The sequence below is a fragment of the Helianthus annuus genome, chromosome 8 (genome assembly GCF_002127325.2).
Source record: "Helianthus annuus cultivar XRQ/B chromosome 8, HanXRQr2.0-SUNRISE, whole genome shotgun sequence".
NCBI classification, from domain to species: Eukaryota; Viridiplantae; Streptophyta; class Magnoliopsida; order Asterales; family Asteraceae; genus Helianthus; species Helianthus annuus.
In genome coordinates this window covers 8,064,130-8,083,788 of record NC_035440.2, presented here as the reverse complement: position 1 = coordinate 8,083,788, position 19,659 = coordinate 8,064,130, and the positions used below count along the sequence as shown (strand labels likewise).

The window sequence follows — 19,659 nt, the reverse complement described above, 5'->3', positions numbered from 1 at the left end:
TTAACCGAGTTCGGTGATAGATTTAAAACATTTTTATCGCTGTCAATACCAATCAATATTGTTCACTTTACCCGGTAAAACATCACCCATTTGCTTTTGTTTACCCAATGAAAACTTCCAAGGGCGTCACTCATTCTCTAATATAAACCGAACAAAACGATATTAGGTTTGTCTAAAGTGTCACGCTTGAATCGCACATACCACTTGTTATCGACTAGACAACGCACTTTCGCGCTTTTCTCACTAGACCAAATAATGAAGTAAAGAGACTGGCCTTTGCTTTTCAGGGGTTTCACCAGAAAAAGAAAAAAAAAAAACATAAATCATTGAAATCAATCTTTCACACATCAATTCCAACTTCCACTCATTGAAGCAACACCATAGTACAGAATCTTTAAAAGAAGACCACATGAGGTCCCCTACCCATTCACCCTTCAAAACTAACCCACCCCAATGGACCATGTAACCAGCTGGGTGCGCAAACCAGACCGAACAAACAACGCTAATCCACTCCACATAATCACATATGATGTGATGCATAATTCAAAATTTATGGTATCAACTTTAATGACAAGTTGATAACTGTCCTTCAAATGCATCTTTGACTAACCAGAATAATAATAATAATAATAATAATAATTAATTTAATCAAATAGTTTTAAGGCTTGAAGCTGCTATATTAGGTTGTCGGTTTTCGTAACATTTGGAGATTAAGATGATATCAGGGAGGCAAAATTTCAGCAGGGTTTAAGTTATGATTCGTCGATTAATGAATGCAGCTGTTGTTTGAAACTTGAGACGCGTGTCGCTTCAACAGCCATGACTAAACCCATTGGTTGGTAGTTTTTAAGCTGCAAGACAATATGAAGAAAATATGGCATCAAATAATGATATAACCGTATTAATATAATTAATAACAAATAATCAAGCTACAATTGGCACCCGGAAGTAGGGATGGGCCTTTTTTCACAAATACCCGTACCCGTACCGATTTTAGGTATTTGGTACATGTATTGGTACTCAGTCTTATTGATTTCGGCATTTGGTACTTTCAGTATTCGTACGGGTACAGATAAAATATGGTACTGGTACCGAATTTTGTATAGTAAATAATTTTTTTTATTTCGTATTTATGGTATTTATGGTACTCGTATCAATTTTACCTATTTTGTACCCGTACTGTATTGGTACTCGTACCAATTTTACCTATTTTGTACCAGTACTGTATTGGTACTCGTACCAATTTTACCTATTTGGTACCCGTACGGGTGCTAAAAAAAACAAAGTGGTACCAAAACGGGTACCGTACAGAAATACCTGTACCGTACCAATATATTCGGTATGGTATTCAGTACCCATTTTTGTTCAAATTCGGTACTGGTATTTTCGGTACTGGTACGGGTACTGTATCGATCCCATCCCTACCAGAAGATGTAAATAAAAACCAAAGGCACAGCCCGTGACAGTTGAAAATGGGTAATTTTGTATGAGACAAAACGGGTCATGTCAGTTTGATGTAACGCTTATTCTCCATTTTTTTATAATGAGTCAAAATCAAGACTTGCCTCGTTGGTGGTGACCTGTTGACCGCGCAATGGAAAGCAGAAGGACCATGCACTGAGCTGATGCATTTGACAAAATATCAGTATTTTCAAGTGTGTGTGTATATATATATATATATTATATATTCAATATAAAAAAATAAGATAAAAGCAGAGGGGTACATTATGAAATATTTCATCTTCTGGCTTCAAGTAAATTACATCTTCTTCATTTGAGCTACCAACTTTCTTTTTCTGGTCTCCTTTATGCTAAAAGTCAACAACGAAAAAGAAAAGGTTGACCATAGTCCAGATGTTGAACAAAAGAAAGGTTGGTTACAATCCATGATACCTTGTATACTTTGCTGACCAATAAATAATATTTGAAGCGGAACGACTTCCTAAACTCCTCTGTCGGCTTTAGAAACAAAAATACAAATTACATAAACATTTTATTTCAATAAAGTCTGAAAGGTAAATATTTTCTCAATATTTACCAGTTCTTTTAACAAAATTCACAAGACTTCAGACCCATTTCGCAGTTTTTGTTCAGAGTAACAAACCATTTTCGTCACTGAGGTTTGGCCAGTTTTGCGATTATCGTCCAAAAGTTTGTTTTTTTTTCCACATCTGGATCCAAAAGGTTTAAAATCTTGTCATTTTCATCCGGCTCGTTAACTCCATCCATTTTCTCCGTTAAGTCAGAGGTGTTTCCGTCTTTTTTTCTTAACTTAAAGGTAATTTGGTCTTTTTCACTTTATGTGAAAAGATCGAATACCCTTGAAAAAAACCGAATTGCCCTTTAAGTTAACAAAAAGACAGAAATACCCCTGATTTAACGGAGAAAAATGGATGGAGTTAACGAATTGGATGAAAATCGAATAGCCTTGAAAAAAACCGAATTGCCCTTTAAGTTAACAAAAAGACGGAAATACCCCTGATTTAACGGAGAAAAATGGATGGAGTTAACAAGTTGGATGAAAATGGCAAGATTTCAAACATTTTGGATCCAGATGCGGAAAAACAAACTTTTGGACGAAAGTCGCAACTCGCAAAACTGGCCAAACCTCATGGACGAAAATGGCATTTTACTCTTTTTTTTTTCATAAAACAAATATAAATAAATAAATAAAATATTGTGGCGGGTTATCTTTTATTTCCTTTAAAAAATAACGTCTAACCTCATCTTCGGTAGCCCAGGTGATTTCATCGAAGAGACCATCATACAACGGTGGTAAAAGCTGAGGTGGCAGATTCACGACATATTGCGAGACCAGAAGACCGACATGTGCTGCTCTTTCTCCAAAATAAGATTTCAACTTATCCTTTTTGTCACTATCTTGACACATTTTTAATAAAAACTCCTTCACTTCCATCATACATTTACAATCCTGAATTAAAAAACAAAAACTTAAGCTATATACGTAATTTACAAAATATCAAGATTCATGGATATACGGAAATAAACACTCACCTTGTATCTATGCAAGTTAAGAGCAGAAACAAAACCGTAAATTCCGTTATCTTCATCGTCTTCTATCTTTATTACGGTTCCGACGGTAGTTTGTTGCAAGATTAAGTCTACAAAGCTGCTTAAATCCCATTCTTTATTATCTAAATAAGTCTGCAACAAGACCTTTACTCCATGGAAATCATCGGGCTTCGGGTCAAAGAACGCAAAATCGGCTTGTACAACTCCCTACAAATTTCAAAGAAAACGAAAATAGATAAACTCTAATAATTACAAATGAGTAAAATGCCATTTTTGTCCCTGAGGTTTGGTTACTTTTGCGACATGCGTCCAAAGGTTTGTTTTTCCGCATCAGGATCCAAAAGGTTTGAAATCTTGCCATTTTCATCCGACTCGTTAACTCAATCTATTTTTCGACATTAAATGAGGGGCGTTTCCGTCTTTTTAGACATTTTTTTATTAAAATAAAAATAAAGATCCACCTCTGTTGACTTTCTTCCCACCCAAACCCTTTAATCATCAAAAATGTCTAGAAAGACGAAAATACCCTTGAGTTAACGTTAAAAATGGATGGAGTTAACGAGTTGGATGAAAATGGCAAGATTTCAAACCTTTAGGATCCATATGCAGAAAAACAAACCTTTGTACGAAAGTCGCAAAACTGGCCAAACCTCAGGGACAAAAATGGCATTTTACTCGTTACCAAATAATTAAAAACTTCGAATTTTATGGAGGTGACTAAATAATTACCTCAAAATCCTCGTCTTCAGACGACGAATGTGGCTCTTTCCTCTTTGACTTTGACTTTTTAGTATCATGTTCATCTATTTTGATACGTAAAAGTGAGAATCAGATTATAGTTGTTAAGATATATTTGCGAAAGATATTATTTTGGGGAATTCGTGCCTGTGGAGTTGGTAGGAACTTTTCGGTGCACCGTGGAATTGTTATTCTGCGGTTTCGCCTTGCGGGCAGACGTAAGTAAGGCCATAGAACGGGCCAAACGAGAGAAAGCGGGCTGAGCCTTCTGCAAATGGGCTCTTCTTGTTGGCTTGCGCGGCATTGTGATTGTGCAGGCAACCTAAATGGCTAAAAGATTATGTTAAACTCGAAAAGTTTAATACAATGCGTTAAAATGTTGACTATATGCATACAATGCATTGTCACATACACATGCAACTATACAAGTACACATTGATGACTCGTAAACCAACGATATTTAAAAAAAAAACAGAATTTTGTCTTTCAATGAAATCATACTAATGGAGATGCAGAAAATTGTTAAAAACACTAATGGTGTTATTAGACAATTGCATTGTGCAGAGATTATTTAGTAACAATACTGTCACGGGCCAAATGTTCGAAGATCGCATTTGCTAGGGTTTGTACTTGAACACTTGGGTTCGTGGCTAGTCCAGACTTCATCGGGAAGTCTGACCTCAACAAAAATCGAAAATATACGTGCCTAGTTGTGTTTACACGGCGAACGCACCTCTAGTCTAGGAGCTAAGTAGTTAATGCGGTAAAAAGTCGGATATCGGTTATTGCGGTGGGATATCAGTAATTTAAATATCATCCTGAATTTATATATATAGCAATTTAAGACTAACAACTCAGTATACTCTCCTACCATTAACAAATTAACCTTTTGCAACTTGCAAAACACTAACAATTGTAGCAAGTATGAACTCACTAAGACTTAAAACACTAACATTTAACACTAAAAACTAATAATTAAGACATAAAACACTAATAGCAGCAATACGAAGAAAGATGAATGGTTTTTATTTTTATTATCAGCCGATAAATAGTTTTTATTTTTATTTTTATTATCAGCCGATAAATAGTGTCATGATAAAAAAAAATTTGTTTTTACCTATGAGTTTTTTTTTTTTATTTACTCTCTCTTTGTTGTTAACGTGATTTTCATTTTTTACCCAGCATGATTAAATTATTTCAGTCCCCTACCGCCAAAATATCGGTAAGAATATTGGTACCTATAATATCACCGATGTTGACCGATATTTGACCAATATATCACAGATTTTCCCGATATCTTACATTTCTTCTTATTTTTACCATTCGTCTTTCTTCGTACTGCTGCTATTAGTGTTTTATGTCTTAATTATTAGTTTTTAGTGTTAAATGTTAGTGTTTTAAGTCTTAGTCAGTTCATACTTGCTACAATTGTTAGTGTTTTGCAAGTTACAAAAGGTTAATTTGTTAATGGTAGGAGAGTATACTTAATTGTTAGTGTTCAATTGCTATATATATATAAATTTAGCATAATATTAAAATTACCGATATCCCACCGTAATAAACGATATCTCAAATATCGGTCCTTGACCGATATCCGATATTTTACCGCATTAGCTACTTAGATTGCATATAAATGTACACATAGTCTATACAAGTCAAAGAAAAACCAACACGTAAACCTCTGTTGTCAAGGCTCACCCACGCACGAGTCTAGGCGCACTATTCAGGTTGGCTTCAAAAGTCGCACTTTCAGGCCAAGTTCATGCCAAAAATCGTTTGAACAGGTCTGAAACACTTATACCAGCCCTAAAGAAACCTAAAATCGACGTAATACAGCCTAGACTTGCCTTAAAAAAAGCCTAAAACACGTCTAGATCCCCTAAAAATGTATTTGTATACTATGTACCTCGTTTCTAAGCGCCTTGCGTTGAGGCCCAAGGCTCACCCTTGGCGCCTTTAGTGTGCATTGCACCTTCGACAACTATGACGTAAAACCCACACACTTCAGCTTAAGTATCAATTTTAATTTACTATCAGTTTATCACCTAGTGCCTTAACTAGTTACCATATCAAGAAGAAAGACTTAGCACCGATCGCACTCTTAACATACCCAAGGAACTAAACAAGAGTAGTAAGACGCATATACTTGTTATTGCGGTGGGATATCGGTAATTTTAATATCAGACAGAATTTATATGTATAGCAATTAAACACTAACAGTTCAATATACTCTCTTACCATTAACAAATTAACCTTTTGCAACTTGCAAAACACTAACAATTGTAGCAAGTAGGAAATGATTAAGGGGTTGTTTGTTTACCTCTTAATGAAGCTCTTAATGGTTCAGATCTCTTACTGGTTCAGCACTTAATGGTTCAGACTGTTTGTTTCACGAGTAGACGTCTGAATGGTTCAGACATTTGTCTCTGAATGGTTAAGATTTATACAGAGTCTGAATGGTTAAGACCTCTAATTTGAATTGGTCAGACATTTGCCTCTGAACGGTTAGCATTATATAGGCTCTTAATGATTCAGACCTCTTACTGGTTCAGCACTTAATGGTTCAGACCTCTTACTAGTTCAGCACTTAACCATTCAGATGTTGCCAAACGGCCCCTAAGACTTAAAACAGTAACAATTAACAATTAAGACTTAAAACACTAATAGCAGCAATGAAAAGAAAGACGAATTGTAGAACTAAGAAGAAAGATACTACATCGGGGAAATCGGGCGTATCTCGCCGATAATATCGGTATCAATATTCTGACCGCTATGTTGCACCGATATCTCACCAGCGGACCGATAACCTATATACCACCGATGATATATCGGCGATATTAACTGCATAGAGTATTAGCTGTGGAGACTAATAAATTTAATCAATTAATCTATTCGAATAACACAACCTAATATTAACATACGTTATTCATCCAACATAATCAAAGGCTCATTACAACAATCAATCTGAATTTTGCAAGCTAAATAGTAAAATTAATATAATAAAATAATGAACACAAACTCACAAACTGAATGCGTAAGAAACAGAGAGAGAGAGAGAGAGAGGGAGAGAGAGTACTGAGAAACGGCGAGAAAAGAGGCCCAGAGCAAGAACACAAGCGGCGCTACGGCGGCGGCGGTTGCGGTGACGGCGGAGCAACGGTAGCACAGGCGAAAGGGGGCTTTTGTTGTTTGTAAAGTATCCAAACTCTGAAACAAAAAGGGTTTAAACGCTAAAACCGGGTTTGAAACCCGATCCAGATCGGTTTGGGTGGGTTGGGGTTTCAACTTTCAATTCTAAAACCAGTTCTTAACCCGAACCGATTTGGGCCAAACTGGTTTAAGACCAAACTAAAAAAAACGGGCCGGTATATAAACCGAACCGGTTTAGGTCCAAAACCGGGTTTTGTACACCTATGATGTAAGGTGAGATGCCTTTACATGTCGACCTCCTCGAGCGTGATTTGTTTAGTCATGGAGTTTGATCGTGATTGAGCCTGGGCTTGACCTAACGACACCTGATATGATGAGGTGTAAAATGTATGTAGTACTTGGGTCGATTTATTTAAACTCGGGCTCATGTCTCGTTGTATACAATGTGACACAACTTATATCATTCTTCACTATGCTATTGTCCACATCAAATTGATTTTTATTCACATTCCTTAATGTTTTTTTAGTATTTTATGGCTCCTTAGGCTACTCGGTATGGTTGATGGACAGGGGCGGACCTATATGGTGCGGGTCGGGGTTTACGGACCTCAATGTTTTAAAAAAAATAGTAGAACCGGTATGTTAAATTTTTAAAGGACCCCATAAAATAAATTAGTTGGACCACATAGTATTAAAAGAAAAGATGGTATGGTGGTAAATCTCTTTGTGTTTCAACAAATAGGTCTCAAGTTCAAGTCTTACACCTATTGTTTTTTAGTTTATTTTTTCCATCAAAATTAAACTAGTATTTTAAAACATCACAACCACCCAATGACCCTCTAATTTGCTTCTTTAAAAGTGATAAATTTAATGTCTCCGGATGATTTTATTTCACATTTGATTACCAAATAACACTTCCAACAAATAGTGGCGTTTAAAAAAAAATACTTAAACAAAATTTTGAAGTTACGTAAAGTAGTTGTGTTGTTTAGGCAGCTATTGGTTTCAAACAACTTATTAATCATCACAATTTTGATAACTTGATTCTTAAAAATGGTTATTAATAATGTAGTGGTTTCATGTCCACTAAATTCTTCTACATTGTTTCCTAGCCCCGACCTGACCCGACTACGATGACCGACCTGGAAATTTTAATGTCTGGTTGTGAAAATTTCTAACACAAAAAAATGGACCCCAATAGAAAAAAATCTTGGGTCCGCCACTGTTGATGGAGGATGGGCCTCCACGTCAGCGCTACGTAGGATGGATGTGAGGATGGGGCAAAGAGGATGAACCTAAGAAAATTGAGGACGAGCCTAACATATATATATATATATATGTGTGTGTGTGTTGTATGTATATGTGTGTGAGAGGGATTTTGTTTTTTTGTGCCCGTCCTCGCTGTCTCTTCCCTACTGATCTCGACGCCGACGTTCTGCTTGAAATGGTGTTGAGTCCCGACGCAACCCCATGACAGGGGCGGACCTACCTCTATGGTAGGGGTAACCTCCGCTACCCCTTGGTCGGAAAAAAAATTGGAAAAATTAGTGTAAATTTTGGAAAAATTTGACGTTTTTTCGATTTCGTTACGGCTTATTTATAACACGTTACCCCTTGGTCGGAATCCTAGATCCGCCACTGCCCCATGATGTCCCTTGCCAAGCCCCATACCAAGTGGTCTTATATATGTGTAAAACTAGTTAAGAGTCTAGTGACATGGGTAACATAAAAAATGTATGTTAATAATAATACATTAGTAACTTTGTATAACGTATAGTTAGTAATCCTTACACACACATGAATCATAATATACTTTTGATTCAAAGCAAAACTCTAGAAACACTAAACATTTGTTGCTACCTGACTTTCACAAAAGCATTTGATAACAAGTAATCAGTCACCTCCTTTATCCCTCCACAAATAAACGCTCCTACGAATCTAGGATTGTCATAAATTGCAATTTTTAAAATTAAACTAAAACATCAATAGAGCTTTTATAAAAATCTAGATACGTTAAATCGTTTTGCAAGTTCACATACAATAATATATTCTTTAACGAAATCAGTGACCACTTACTTGATTTTCTCAAGATCTCACAAATCGGTGTTTGAGAAAAATGAACGTTCATTGTTTTGGTAAAAAATTACCTAAGCAATTTGATAATGATAATCAAATTTGTTAAGCGAGGCAGTGTACTAATCTTTAAGTATTGAGATCTATTGCAAAAAAAGTTGTTATCGATTTTATACAATAATTTATTTGATATTTTTTTACTATTTCTACAATAATTAAAAAATAACATTCCTAGAAAGTTAAAATTACAATAAAAAATATTACCAGTTGTATTGTCCTCGAACACGTCCACCCATGCTCAAGCCAATGCCACTTCTTTAACGATTGTCCTTAGTGTGGCTTCTATGTGATCTTCGTTTGGGTGTGCATTACGCTGGTTGTGTTTGGGCAGTGTTGAAAAACTCAGCCGACTAGGCCTTGGTATCGGCATGGAATCGGGGGGTCCTTCATAGCAATCTTCACCAACTCGGTAACTAGGAATCAGACTCGGTTAAACTCGGGTATGACTCGGTGGAATCAACATGGATTTCCAACTTGATCAAAGTTTGAACTTGGTCATGAATCGCCCAGACGTAGATAAACTCGAGCATGACTCGGTCAAACTCGGGAAGTACCTCAAATTTGGGATTCAATTTTCCCCTAATTAAAGGTGGATTATCAACATTACTTGCTCAAAGAACAACACACGCAGTATGGCTCCCTTTATTACAGTAGAAAAGTTTTATTACCCAGGTCCATTCATGTTGGGTGAACTCGGGGGCGGATCTAGCTTATGTTGAGGGGTAGCCTGCGCTACCCCTCAACTTTCTTGGCGAAGTACATTTTTAGTGCAAAATATATGTTTTTCTCCTTGTTTTTATGTATCGGCTAATTATGAACATAATTTTTTAGCCCGTGCTACCCCTTAACTCATGTGTTGTTTTCCAGCACTGTTATTTGTAAGTTTTTTACTGCATTTTAAATTCACACATACCTCAATTACAGACGATAATAATGTAAACAATGCTTTATTAGTGAATTTTTACTCTTATAATTGCAGTTTTATTGTTAAAATCTGATGTGTAGGTTTGTTGAGATGAATATTGCAAGATTCTTGTAGCAATAGATTAATTTTTACTATTATAATTTCAGCTTCTATTAAATCTGTACTAGGTGTAGTACCCGTGTAACCACACGGGTAGGTTTAGTAATGATCGAAATCAAATACTAAAAAACAGATTATAATATATCATTTAAATTTTGGTCTTTATTTCTATATCTTTATAAAATAATGTTGAAGACAGTATGTGTGACCACACGGATAGTTTTAATAACCATCAAAATAGATTATAATACATCATTTAAATTGTTTGTATTTAGTTCATGTTTGATATAGAAATTAGCTAACTAACTCAAAATTAGCTTAACTAACTCAAAATTTCTTGTCTAAACTGTATTTTTTATATACACCTAGAAAATTTTCAATTCCATCAACACTTAGAAGACCAAAAGAACAAGAAAAAAGAGTAAAAAAAACTATACATGCAATGCAAGTATGCAACAATACCCTATTATCTACCACCTAAGTCCTTAACTGCAACCACCACGGCCACCACCCCCGCCGCCACAACCACCACCACCACCACAACCACCCCCGCCGCCACAAACATCATCCCCGCCACCACAACCACCACCACCGCAACCAGCGCTATTAGCAACATCACTGATCAACAAGCCACCAAGAAAACCAATTCCAATCCCACTACCAGAGCTACTATGTCCACTCGTTCCACGCACCGCCCGCGGTCGCTGAGCGGAACTGGATCTAACACGCTTACTAGAAGTTTTCTGCCCAAATTTATAGGAAAAACTTAGAACACCTTTCACTTCACCATCCCGCCCTCTCACCTGATAACTCACATTCTGCATCGTCTTCCCTTCGGGTTTTACGCCTTCAAGAAGCTCTTTGATCGGCACACGAACTTCTCCCAAATTCTTATCCAAAAACATTCTCACACCCTTGATCTTTACCACAAGGGTCAGGCGGTTTTGAAGGCCCGCGCCTTCATTAACGGTGAACTTCATGGGGAAATTCCACGTGGGATCGGAACCATTATCTTTATCAATGCGGGTTTTGAACTTTTGAACGTTGTTGATCACTTTGCGCGAGTCGAAGATGGATGCAACGGCATAGACGTTCAATTTGCCTGCCTTCGTTAAACTCGTTGTGGAGATGAGAGTGAGGTCTAGGGTTCTGTACTCCATGATTCAAATCTTGATGAGCTGATATTTCTTGAACAAATGGTGTGTTATGGTATTTTGAAAGAAACTGAAAACAAAGTGAGGAGATAGGGGTCTTTATATGCAAAACTAAGGTAGTGTTTGGTATGTAGGAATGAGAGGTGAAATGGAATGAACTATTGCGAGTGAATGAAAAAAGTGTGTTTGGTTGGTCAACGTAATGGAATCATCCATTACATAAGTCATTCCATTCCCTCAAATTTATTCCATCCACTCCCCCTTTTTCTTCCATTCCATTCCCTCTCTCAGCCTACGTCACCTCCATCATTTGCCACCACCACCACCTACCGTCGTCACCACCCGCCACCAACCTCCGCCGACCACCACCACCGTCCTCCGCCGCCCGCCACCGCCGCTGCCCGTCGCCACCGCCATCGACTACCATCGCTGCCAACCACCATCGTAAACCATCGCCACCCCGACCACTACCGCCACCCTCCGCTGCCACCACCCGCTACCGTCGACCACCACCACCCACCGTCATCGTCGCCACCACCCGTCACCACCACCATCGACAACCATCGCCGCCACCCGCCACCACCGACCACCACCACCCCGACCACTACCGCCATCCTCCACGGCCGCCTCCCGCTACCGTCGACCACCACCACCCACCGTCGTCGCCACCAACATCGACTACCATCGCTGCCACCCGCCACCACCGACCACCGACCACCACCACCCAGACCACAACCGCCACCCTCCGCCGACCACCACCACCATCCTCCACGGCCACCACCAGCTACCGTCGACCACCACCACCCACCGTCGTCGCCACCACCATCGACCATCGCCGCCACCTGCCACCATAGACCACCGCCAACCCCGACCATCGCCGCCACCACCGTTAACAACCGTCACCCACCGACCACCGCTACCACCGACCACCGCCACTAGCCGCCACCGATCATCGCCACCACCCATCATCGATTTAATTCATTCCTTTTTTCTTGCCTACCAAACAACACAATGTATTGATTTAATCCTTTCATGCATGGTAACCAAACAAGACTATGGAATGTAATGATCTATTTCATTCCTTTGTCTATTCGATTACCTCGTCCATTCCATTCACTCATCTACTCCATTACGCCATACCAAACAGTCCCTAAGAAATTGTATTCCTAATGTGAAACTGACATCTTTCAAATCGGTTACAATTATAAAAGATTTTGAATTTTAAGATGATTATTATGTATATTTATTTTAAAATTTTAATCTAGTATTAAGCATTAGTTTTAATTTTTTTTTAAATCTTTTATGGCTCCTTACGTGTGTGTCAAACTAGACTATTTACTATTATTTTGAATTTTAAGATATTATATGTATATATTTTGAATGTTACACCAAACACTAAACCCCATCCAAACAGTATTCGCAAAAATGCAAGCCGTAAATAAATGTTCCGTAATTTTCTCTTGTTCCACAATATAGATGGCATATTCATATTTCTCCTCATTAGCTTTACCCTAGTTACTAATCTATCAAGGTTATTCTTTACGAAGCGTCAGGTTTCTAAAGGGCAACAACTTCATTAAGGGTACACTTCATGCGGAAATTCCACACGGTCGGACCCCCCGTCTTTGTCAACAAGGCTTTTTAACTTCTGAGTTATCCAGCCTTTTTCGGAGATGGATGCGATGGCGTAGACATTCAATTTGTCGGCGTTCTTTAGTCCGTTTGCGGAGACAATAGTGAGGTGTAGGGTACTCCATGATTCAAACCCTGATGAGCTAATATTTTTAGAAGAAATCGTGGAATTAATGACGATGGAATTTAAATAGGGAGTTAATATTCACACATCCCTCTCCTTTATCTCTCTCTATACATATATATATATACATATATATATATATATATATAGGATATAATGAAAGTGGAGAGTTCAAATAAGAATAATTAAAAATAAAAAATTAAAAGAAAAAAGAATACAAAGGTAATTTGAACAAATCATCATTTAATGAGTCTATTATTTTTTTTTGTTATTCAAATTAATAAACTCTAATCATTTAATAAGCTTATGTTATAAAATAGTTGTGCACCTTACACAATAAAAACAATCCTGCACATGATCTTACATTTTCAATGTTTCCTATACCAATTAAACAATATTTTGGTGTAGGATACACTACTAGAAAATGGGACAATTTGCTACAGAAATTTCCTACACAATTTTTTTCGTCACAGATTACAACACCTTTATGACGAATTTCCTACAAAAAAAAAATTCATGATTTTGTTACGAATTTTTTATGCATCCATGACGAAAAACAAGAAAACCCTAATTAATTGACAGTTGCGTCACAAATCTCTTAGAAATAACCTACAAAAGGTTAATTATTATTCTTTACCGAATAAATATTTATGTAAGCCAAATAAATAAGGGAAAATAATATCGTTTCCTACAAATTTGTGACGAAAAATAAGAAAACCCTAATTAATAGACAGTTGCGTCACAAATCTGTTAGAAATAATATCGTTTCCTACACATTTATGACGAAATATTTATTTTTTAATTTATTTAAACCATCCGTCAGAATTCCGTCACAACTTGTGACAAGTTTCTGACAAAAAATAAAAAAAACCCTATTTAATTGGCAGTTCCGTCACAAATCTGTCACAAATAATCTACAAAAGGTTAATTATAATTGTTTACCGAATAAATATTAATATATGCAAAATAAATAAAGGAAAATGATATCATTTCCTACACAATTCTGACAAAATATTTATTTATTAATTAAAATAAATCATTCGTCGGGATTGCGTCACAACTTGTGACACATTTCTGACAAATATTCTTGTATCAATACAATTTCCTACGCATTTATGACAAAGTGCTTAAATCCAATGCAAATTATCATAAAGGCGTAGGAAACGATCCATGTATCAATACAATTTCCTACGGATTTATGAGAAAATATAGATTCATAAACCATCCGTAGGGATTGCGTCACAACTTGTGACACATTTCCGATAAATATCCTTGTATCAATACAATTTTCTACGCATTTATGACAAAATGCTTAAATCTATTGCAAATTGTCACAAAGGCGTAGGAAACAATCCATGTATCAATACAATTGCCTACTGATTTATGACAAAATGCTTAAATCCAATACAAGTTGTGACACATTTCCTATGACATTTAAGAATTTGTCACAAATGTGTAAGAAACAACCTATATAATTATCCTTATTTTAAATATTAAATGTACGTAACCATGTGGACGTATGCATATGAGTATAACGTGAGTATCTATATATATGTGTTTGTGTATGTCGGTATGTATGTATGTGTGTATGTGTGTATGTGTGTATGTGTGTATGTAGTATGTAGTATGTAGTATGTAGTATGTAGTATGTATGTATGTATGTATGTATGTATGTATGTATGTATGTATGTATGTATGTATGTATGTATGTATGTATGTATGTATGTATGTATGTATGTATGTATGTATGTATGTATGTATGTATGTATGTATGTATGTATGTATGTATGTATGTATGTATGTATGTATGTATGTATGTATGTATGTATGTATGTATGTATGTATGTATGTATGTATGTATGTATGTATGTATGTATGTATGTATGTATGTATGTATGTATGTATGTATGTATGTATGTATGTATGTATGTATGTATGTCTGTATGTATGTAGGGGGGGATATTCCACGGTCCTCCCAACCGTCGGAGTGTGACACTCCGCAGGTTAGCTTAGTCCCATAGCCACCTGGGGGTTAATACCCTATACCGAGTCGATCCGTTTCCCCATGGAAGAGGTGGAGGATATACCGAATGTGTAGGGCTCAAACACTTTTAAATAATTTTGCGAGTCATAATAAAATATGTGTATGACACAAAATTTTTAAATAATTTTGTCATTTCTAATAAAATTTGTGTAGGAGCCAATACATTAATGATGGTGAAGGAGAAATTTATGTTTGCATTAATAAGAATTAAGTAACTCTTTAAAATATTTATTAATATTCTACATCATCAAAATGTCTATACTACCCTTAGTAATTAAAGCATTAATTAAAAGTTGACAAAAATGATATCTTGATTCACAACCATCGATCCAAAAAATATATGGTCTAGATTAATTCGATTTTTCTTCTTTTAAGAAGATTCTTCTCAAATGAACCCCCTATAATGAAAAGGGATGTGGAAATAAGATATAAGGATGTGGGAATATTAGGGGCTTTTAAATAGAGGGGATATGAATATGATTAATGATAACTAGGTTAGTTCCCCGTGTGTTACACGGGTTAAACAATCTAAACTATATAACAAATATTTCTTGTAAATGCAAACCAAAGATAGAGACGTTTATATACCAAATTGACATAAATGAGTTAATATAAAGATGATATATATTACTATTATAATGTAATCTTTGAAAATGATAAAAAAATAAATATATTATATTATATAATACTTATTATTATATTTACGTATTACGTTATATTTAATGAGAAATAAAAAGTTACAATTATAATTCGCACATTACCGAAAATAATTTGAATCCAAAAAATATTTACATAATTATTAGATTTTTAGCTTGATTTTAACGACGTATTGCAACATTTTGTTTTATATATATATTTATAGTTTGATAGTAATAAATTATGCAAACAATGTGTCGAGTAAAGTATATGGATGATCCCTGTGATTTATCAAATTTTTGAATTTAATCTCTATTTTTCAAAAATAAACGAACACTATAGGTGGTTAGTAATAACAATCAAGTTATATATTTAGTTATAATAATATGACAAACAAATTAAGGACCTAAGTACGAACAATCAAGTTATATATTAATTTAATCTATGACAAAACAAATATTGAACCTAACTATGTATAAATTTTTTAAAATAAACTAATAGACAATAATTAAAATCCCCATAATAAATAAATAAGATATTTGAATGTGTTCCCTTTTCATCAAACGAATTATAAAATTTATGGTTAGATAATTTATTAAAAAAATATGTTTCGTTAATAAATAATTATGATTTTTTTTCTAGAAGAGATTAAATTAAAATTAAACTAAATAATAATTATCTATAAGAGATTAAACTAAATAATATTTAATAGGAGATTTATCTATAATTAATTAGAAGATATTAATTAAACTAAATAATAATTATTCATAAGATACATGGTCTAATATGATGACAAGTGTCCCGAAATTGGTTTCTTTTATTATATAGTATAGATTATGAGTACAAATTGTAATCATAACTGATTAATGTATTATTTAAAACATTTTGGATTTGATATTTAATTTTAATCATATTGTCGTTGCTATTCATTTTTTTATTTTTTAAACAAAAACTACATGATTCAGATCTATGTGAAGATGTACCGTCCAGTATTCAGTTTTAGTTTAACCAAATTTTGGTATTGATACTATGTGATATGATCGATATTTATCTCATCCCTAATATCACCTGATTCACCTAGATGCTATTGTTAAACAACCATATAACAAAAATTCATGCAAGGGTTTGTGGGAGCATTGGATTCTCATGAGTATTGGTTGAAACCAGATACCAGTAACGCTAGTGCGAGTGCAACGATTGGTTGAAACTAGATACCAGTAACGCTAGTGTGAGTGCAACGAAACCAACTGGGGTAGCCCAGTTGGCCACCGACACCCACCTCTTCCCAGAGGTACCGGGTTCGAGTTTTGGGAGTGGCATATGTCGCCCAGGGTAAGAACTCGGCATGGGGAAGTCACCGCGGAGCTAGCTTGGTCGGGTAGCGGCTCCCGGAGTGAGATCACTCCGGCGGTTGGGAGGACCGTGCACTATCCCCCCCCCCCCTAGTGTGAGTGCAACGAACTATAGGGTTACCAAAACAATCGGTAGTTTTGACTCAATATCGTTTATATAATCTAATTTTCTTTCGATCTAATTTTGAATCGGTTAATGTAACGCAGATGATATTAGATTTGAGTTGATGTACATGAGTACATGACACCTTTTTGATGTTTTTTTCTCCTGTGTTATGTTTTGCAATGGTTAGATTGTTGTCACAACATTACATTAATTACCCGAGCAACACATGGTATAAAACAAGTTTTACATGTTTACAGTGGCGTATAGAAGGGCAGGGAGGGGCGACCAACCCCCCAAACTTTTCACTCAGTAGTGTTATATATGTAGTTTTCGTATAGAAATTTTTGGGTATATACGTTTTCGACCCCCGGTTCTATAGAAAATTTTTGGGTATATACGCCTTGAAGAAGCTCTTTGATCGGCACACGAACTTCTCCCAGGTTCTTATCCACCAACATTCTCTCAACCTTGATCTTCACGACGAGCGTCAGGCGGTTCTGAAGGCCCGCAGCTTCATTAACGGTGAACTTCATGGGGAAATTCCACGTGGGGTCTGAATCACCGTCTTTGTGAACCGAGGTTTTGAACTTTTGAACGGTGATCGCTGCGCGGGAGTCGGAGATGGATGCGACGGCGTAAACATGCAGTTTGGCGGCCTTTGTTAGTCCGTTTGCGGAGATGAGGGTGAGGTTTAGGGTTCTGTAGTCATCCATGATTTGAATATTGAAGAACTACTGATGTTTCTTGAACAAATGGTGATTTGTGACGATATCTTATAAATGAAATGATATACGTGTTTCACAATCCTATAAATGGTATATTTAATGAAAGATAAATATAAAACTTTAATGGTCGAATAAATCTTGTTTAATTAATAATAAATACGAGATTTAAAGTGAGTTGGATATATCTATTTTTTTTTTTTTTTGAACGGCTAATATATCTAATTAATTTGATAAAAAAAATTTGAGTCATTTAGAGTATATACATGAAGGTTTGGTTCAAGTACATATAGTCTTTTAAAACTAATAAGTTGTATCAAACAGATTTTGATTGAAATCATTCTAGCGATATTGTAACGTCTCGGTCAACTCTACGATAATAGATTTTAGAATTTTCGGTCAACTCTATGATATTAGATTTTAGAATTTTTGTTTTAGATTGTCTTTCTTTTTATTTGGCATTGTGTCATTTTCCTATGCATTGTGTTATGTTGGTCAGCATTATCTTATATTTTACCATCCATTATGTTCTTTTATCCTTTCAAGATTTAGAACATTGTGTAGGATAACTCAACTCTATATGTGAAATTGTAAGACTACCCGGCGTCGAGGCGTGAAGGGGGGATCACACCCCACACACCACCTCGTTAAACATCATCGTCGGTGTTGCTCCTTGGGGGCAACAAGTTTCTCACGAGGCCTCAGAGCATGTGATTCTTACTTTTGCGAAAAAACCAGCCGTTGAACGACTACTATTTAAAAAAAATCCTTAAAATTCTTTTATATATACACATTTTATCAACAACTTATTCAACCTATATCTCTACACAAACAATTTCTATCACCCTCTCTAATTATCAAGTTTGTCATCTTCAACTTGTTTTTTTATTGCATTCTTTCTTGGAAGCTAATTGGGATAGATAGTTAAGACCTTTGAACCAACCCAAAATGAAGTTCCTCTCAAAGGCCTCTAACTAGTTAAGACCTTTTTAGGAGCTTTATATAAATATTTATATGGATGGCAGAGATACCTAATAATAAATATCTTCTCAATGCATCTTAACATTTGGCATAGCAATAAGCTATGAAATTCCACAAATAAGCAAACACCCAAAGATGTTCAAACTTAAATTCTACTTCTGCATGTGCTCTTTAAGAGCACCCGGGGCGGTGCGTTAAACTATCACGGCCACCAACAATAACGCGTTATATCCCGCCCCGCCTCCAAACGTCCACGCGTTATATTTCCACGAAATCAATAACCGTTATTTTCATCACGCGTTGAAAATTTTGAATGCTGCGAGTTGATTGGATAAGGCTCTGATCTGCATGTATTTGGATAAGGCTTGCATGTATTTGGATCACGTATTTGGATAACACGTGTACATTCACTTGAATATGTATTTGATAAAATTATCATGGTGACCACCCCCACTACATTTCTATCACCAGTGATAGAATATTAGATAGAATATTAGATGATGACATGAGTTGATTAGATGATGACATGACATGAGTTGATTAGATATTGGGAGTGATAGAAATCTATCACTAGTGACCACCCCCTCCCTCTAATGGGATGGGTTGATAACATAACTAATAAAACAAGACCTTTTGTATTACTGCTATATATAGCAAAACAAACACTTTCTGATTCAGAGGTTCATCAAGTCATTTTAGCATGTAAGTGTTAGATAATCTATTTGCGAACCATCAAACAATCTATATGATTGATCAAAACAATTTCAAACAGCAAAGGCACATTCAAACCCTATCTAATGCACATTGCTAAATAAACATTTGGACTATAA

The 19,659-nt window shown here is 35.8% G+C and overlaps 4 protein-coding genes across 5 annotated transcripts; 1 reads left to right on the top strand and 3 right to left on the bottom strand.

Annotated features, from left to right (window-relative positions):
* Positions 1–307: 307 nt before the first annotated feature.
* LOC110871934 (protein BCCIP homolog) lies at positions 308–6,989 on the bottom strand. 2 transcript variants are annotated; one of them, XM_022120694.2, is made up of 9 exons: positions 6,848–6,989; positions 3,919–4,101; positions 3,763–3,836; positions 3,016–3,240; positions 2,723–2,932; positions 1,894–1,959; positions 1,725–1,811; positions 1,566–1,622; positions 308–851 (listed from the first exon to the last, which is right to left on the bottom strand). In XM_022120694.2, exons 2-9 carry the CDS (start codon positions 4,073–4,075, stop codon positions 753–755), a joined length of 975 nt encoding a protein of 324 aa, XP_021976386.1. In that variant the 5' UTR covers positions 4,076–4,101; positions 6,848–6,989; the 3' UTR covers positions 308–752. The 2 variants fall into 2 exon arrangements, with proteins under 2 accessions (XP_021976386.1, XP_021976387.1); XM_022120695.2 differs by having other exon boundaries at positions 3,919–4,093; positions 6,848–6,985.
* Positions 6,990–10,563: 3,574 nt separating this feature from the next.
* LOC110869496 (protein SRC2) lies at positions 10,564–11,238 on the bottom strand. The gene has a single exon (XM_022118745.1). It carries the CDS (start codon positions 11,236–11,238, stop codon positions 10,564–10,566), a length of 675 nt encoding a protein of 224 aa, XP_021974437.1.
* A 165-nt stretch (positions 11,239–11,403) lies between these two features.
* Positions 11,404–12,171, top strand: LOC110869495 (leucine-rich repeat extensin-like protein 3). The gene has a single exon (XM_022118744.1). The coding sequence runs from the start codon at positions 11,404–11,406 to the stop codon at positions 12,169–12,171; it is 768 nt and encodes a 255-aa protein (XP_021974436.1).
* Positions 12,172–17,401: 5,230 nt separating this feature from the next.
* Positions 17,402–17,860, bottom strand: LOC110869494 (protein SRC2-like). The gene has a single exon (XM_022118743.2). The coding sequence runs from the start codon at positions 17,837–17,839 to the stop codon at positions 17,429–17,431; it is 411 nt and encodes a 136-aa protein (XP_021974435.2). The 5' UTR covers positions 17,840–17,860; the 3' UTR covers positions 17,402–17,428.
* Between the last annotated feature and the right edge of the window lie 1,799 nt (positions 17,861–19,659).

Coding starts and splice junctions, on each gene's coding strand:
- LOC110871934 (XM_022120694.2), bottom strand. CDS start 4,075: ATGCCGCGCAAGCCAACAAGAAGAGCCCATTTGCAGAAGGCTCAGCCC. Junction 3,241..3,762: donor CTGAAGACGAGGATTTTGAG/GTAATTATTTAG, acceptor TGAAATTTGTAG/GGAGTTGTACAAGCCGATTT. Junction 1,960..2,722: donor CCTGGGCTACCGAAGATGAG/GTTAGACGTTAT, acceptor TTGTTTCTAAAG/CCGACAGAGGAGTTTAGGAA.
- LOC110869496 (XM_022118745.1), bottom strand. CDS start 11,238: ATGGAGTACAGAACCCTAGACCTCACTCTCATCTCCACAACGAGTTTA.
- LOC110869495 (XM_022118744.1), top strand. CDS start 11,404: ATGAAAAAAGTGTGTTTGGTTGGTCAACGTAATGGAATCATCCATTAC.
- LOC110869494 (XM_022118743.2), bottom strand. CDS start 17,839: ATGGATGACTACAGAACCCTAAACCTCACCCTCATCTCCGCAAACGGA.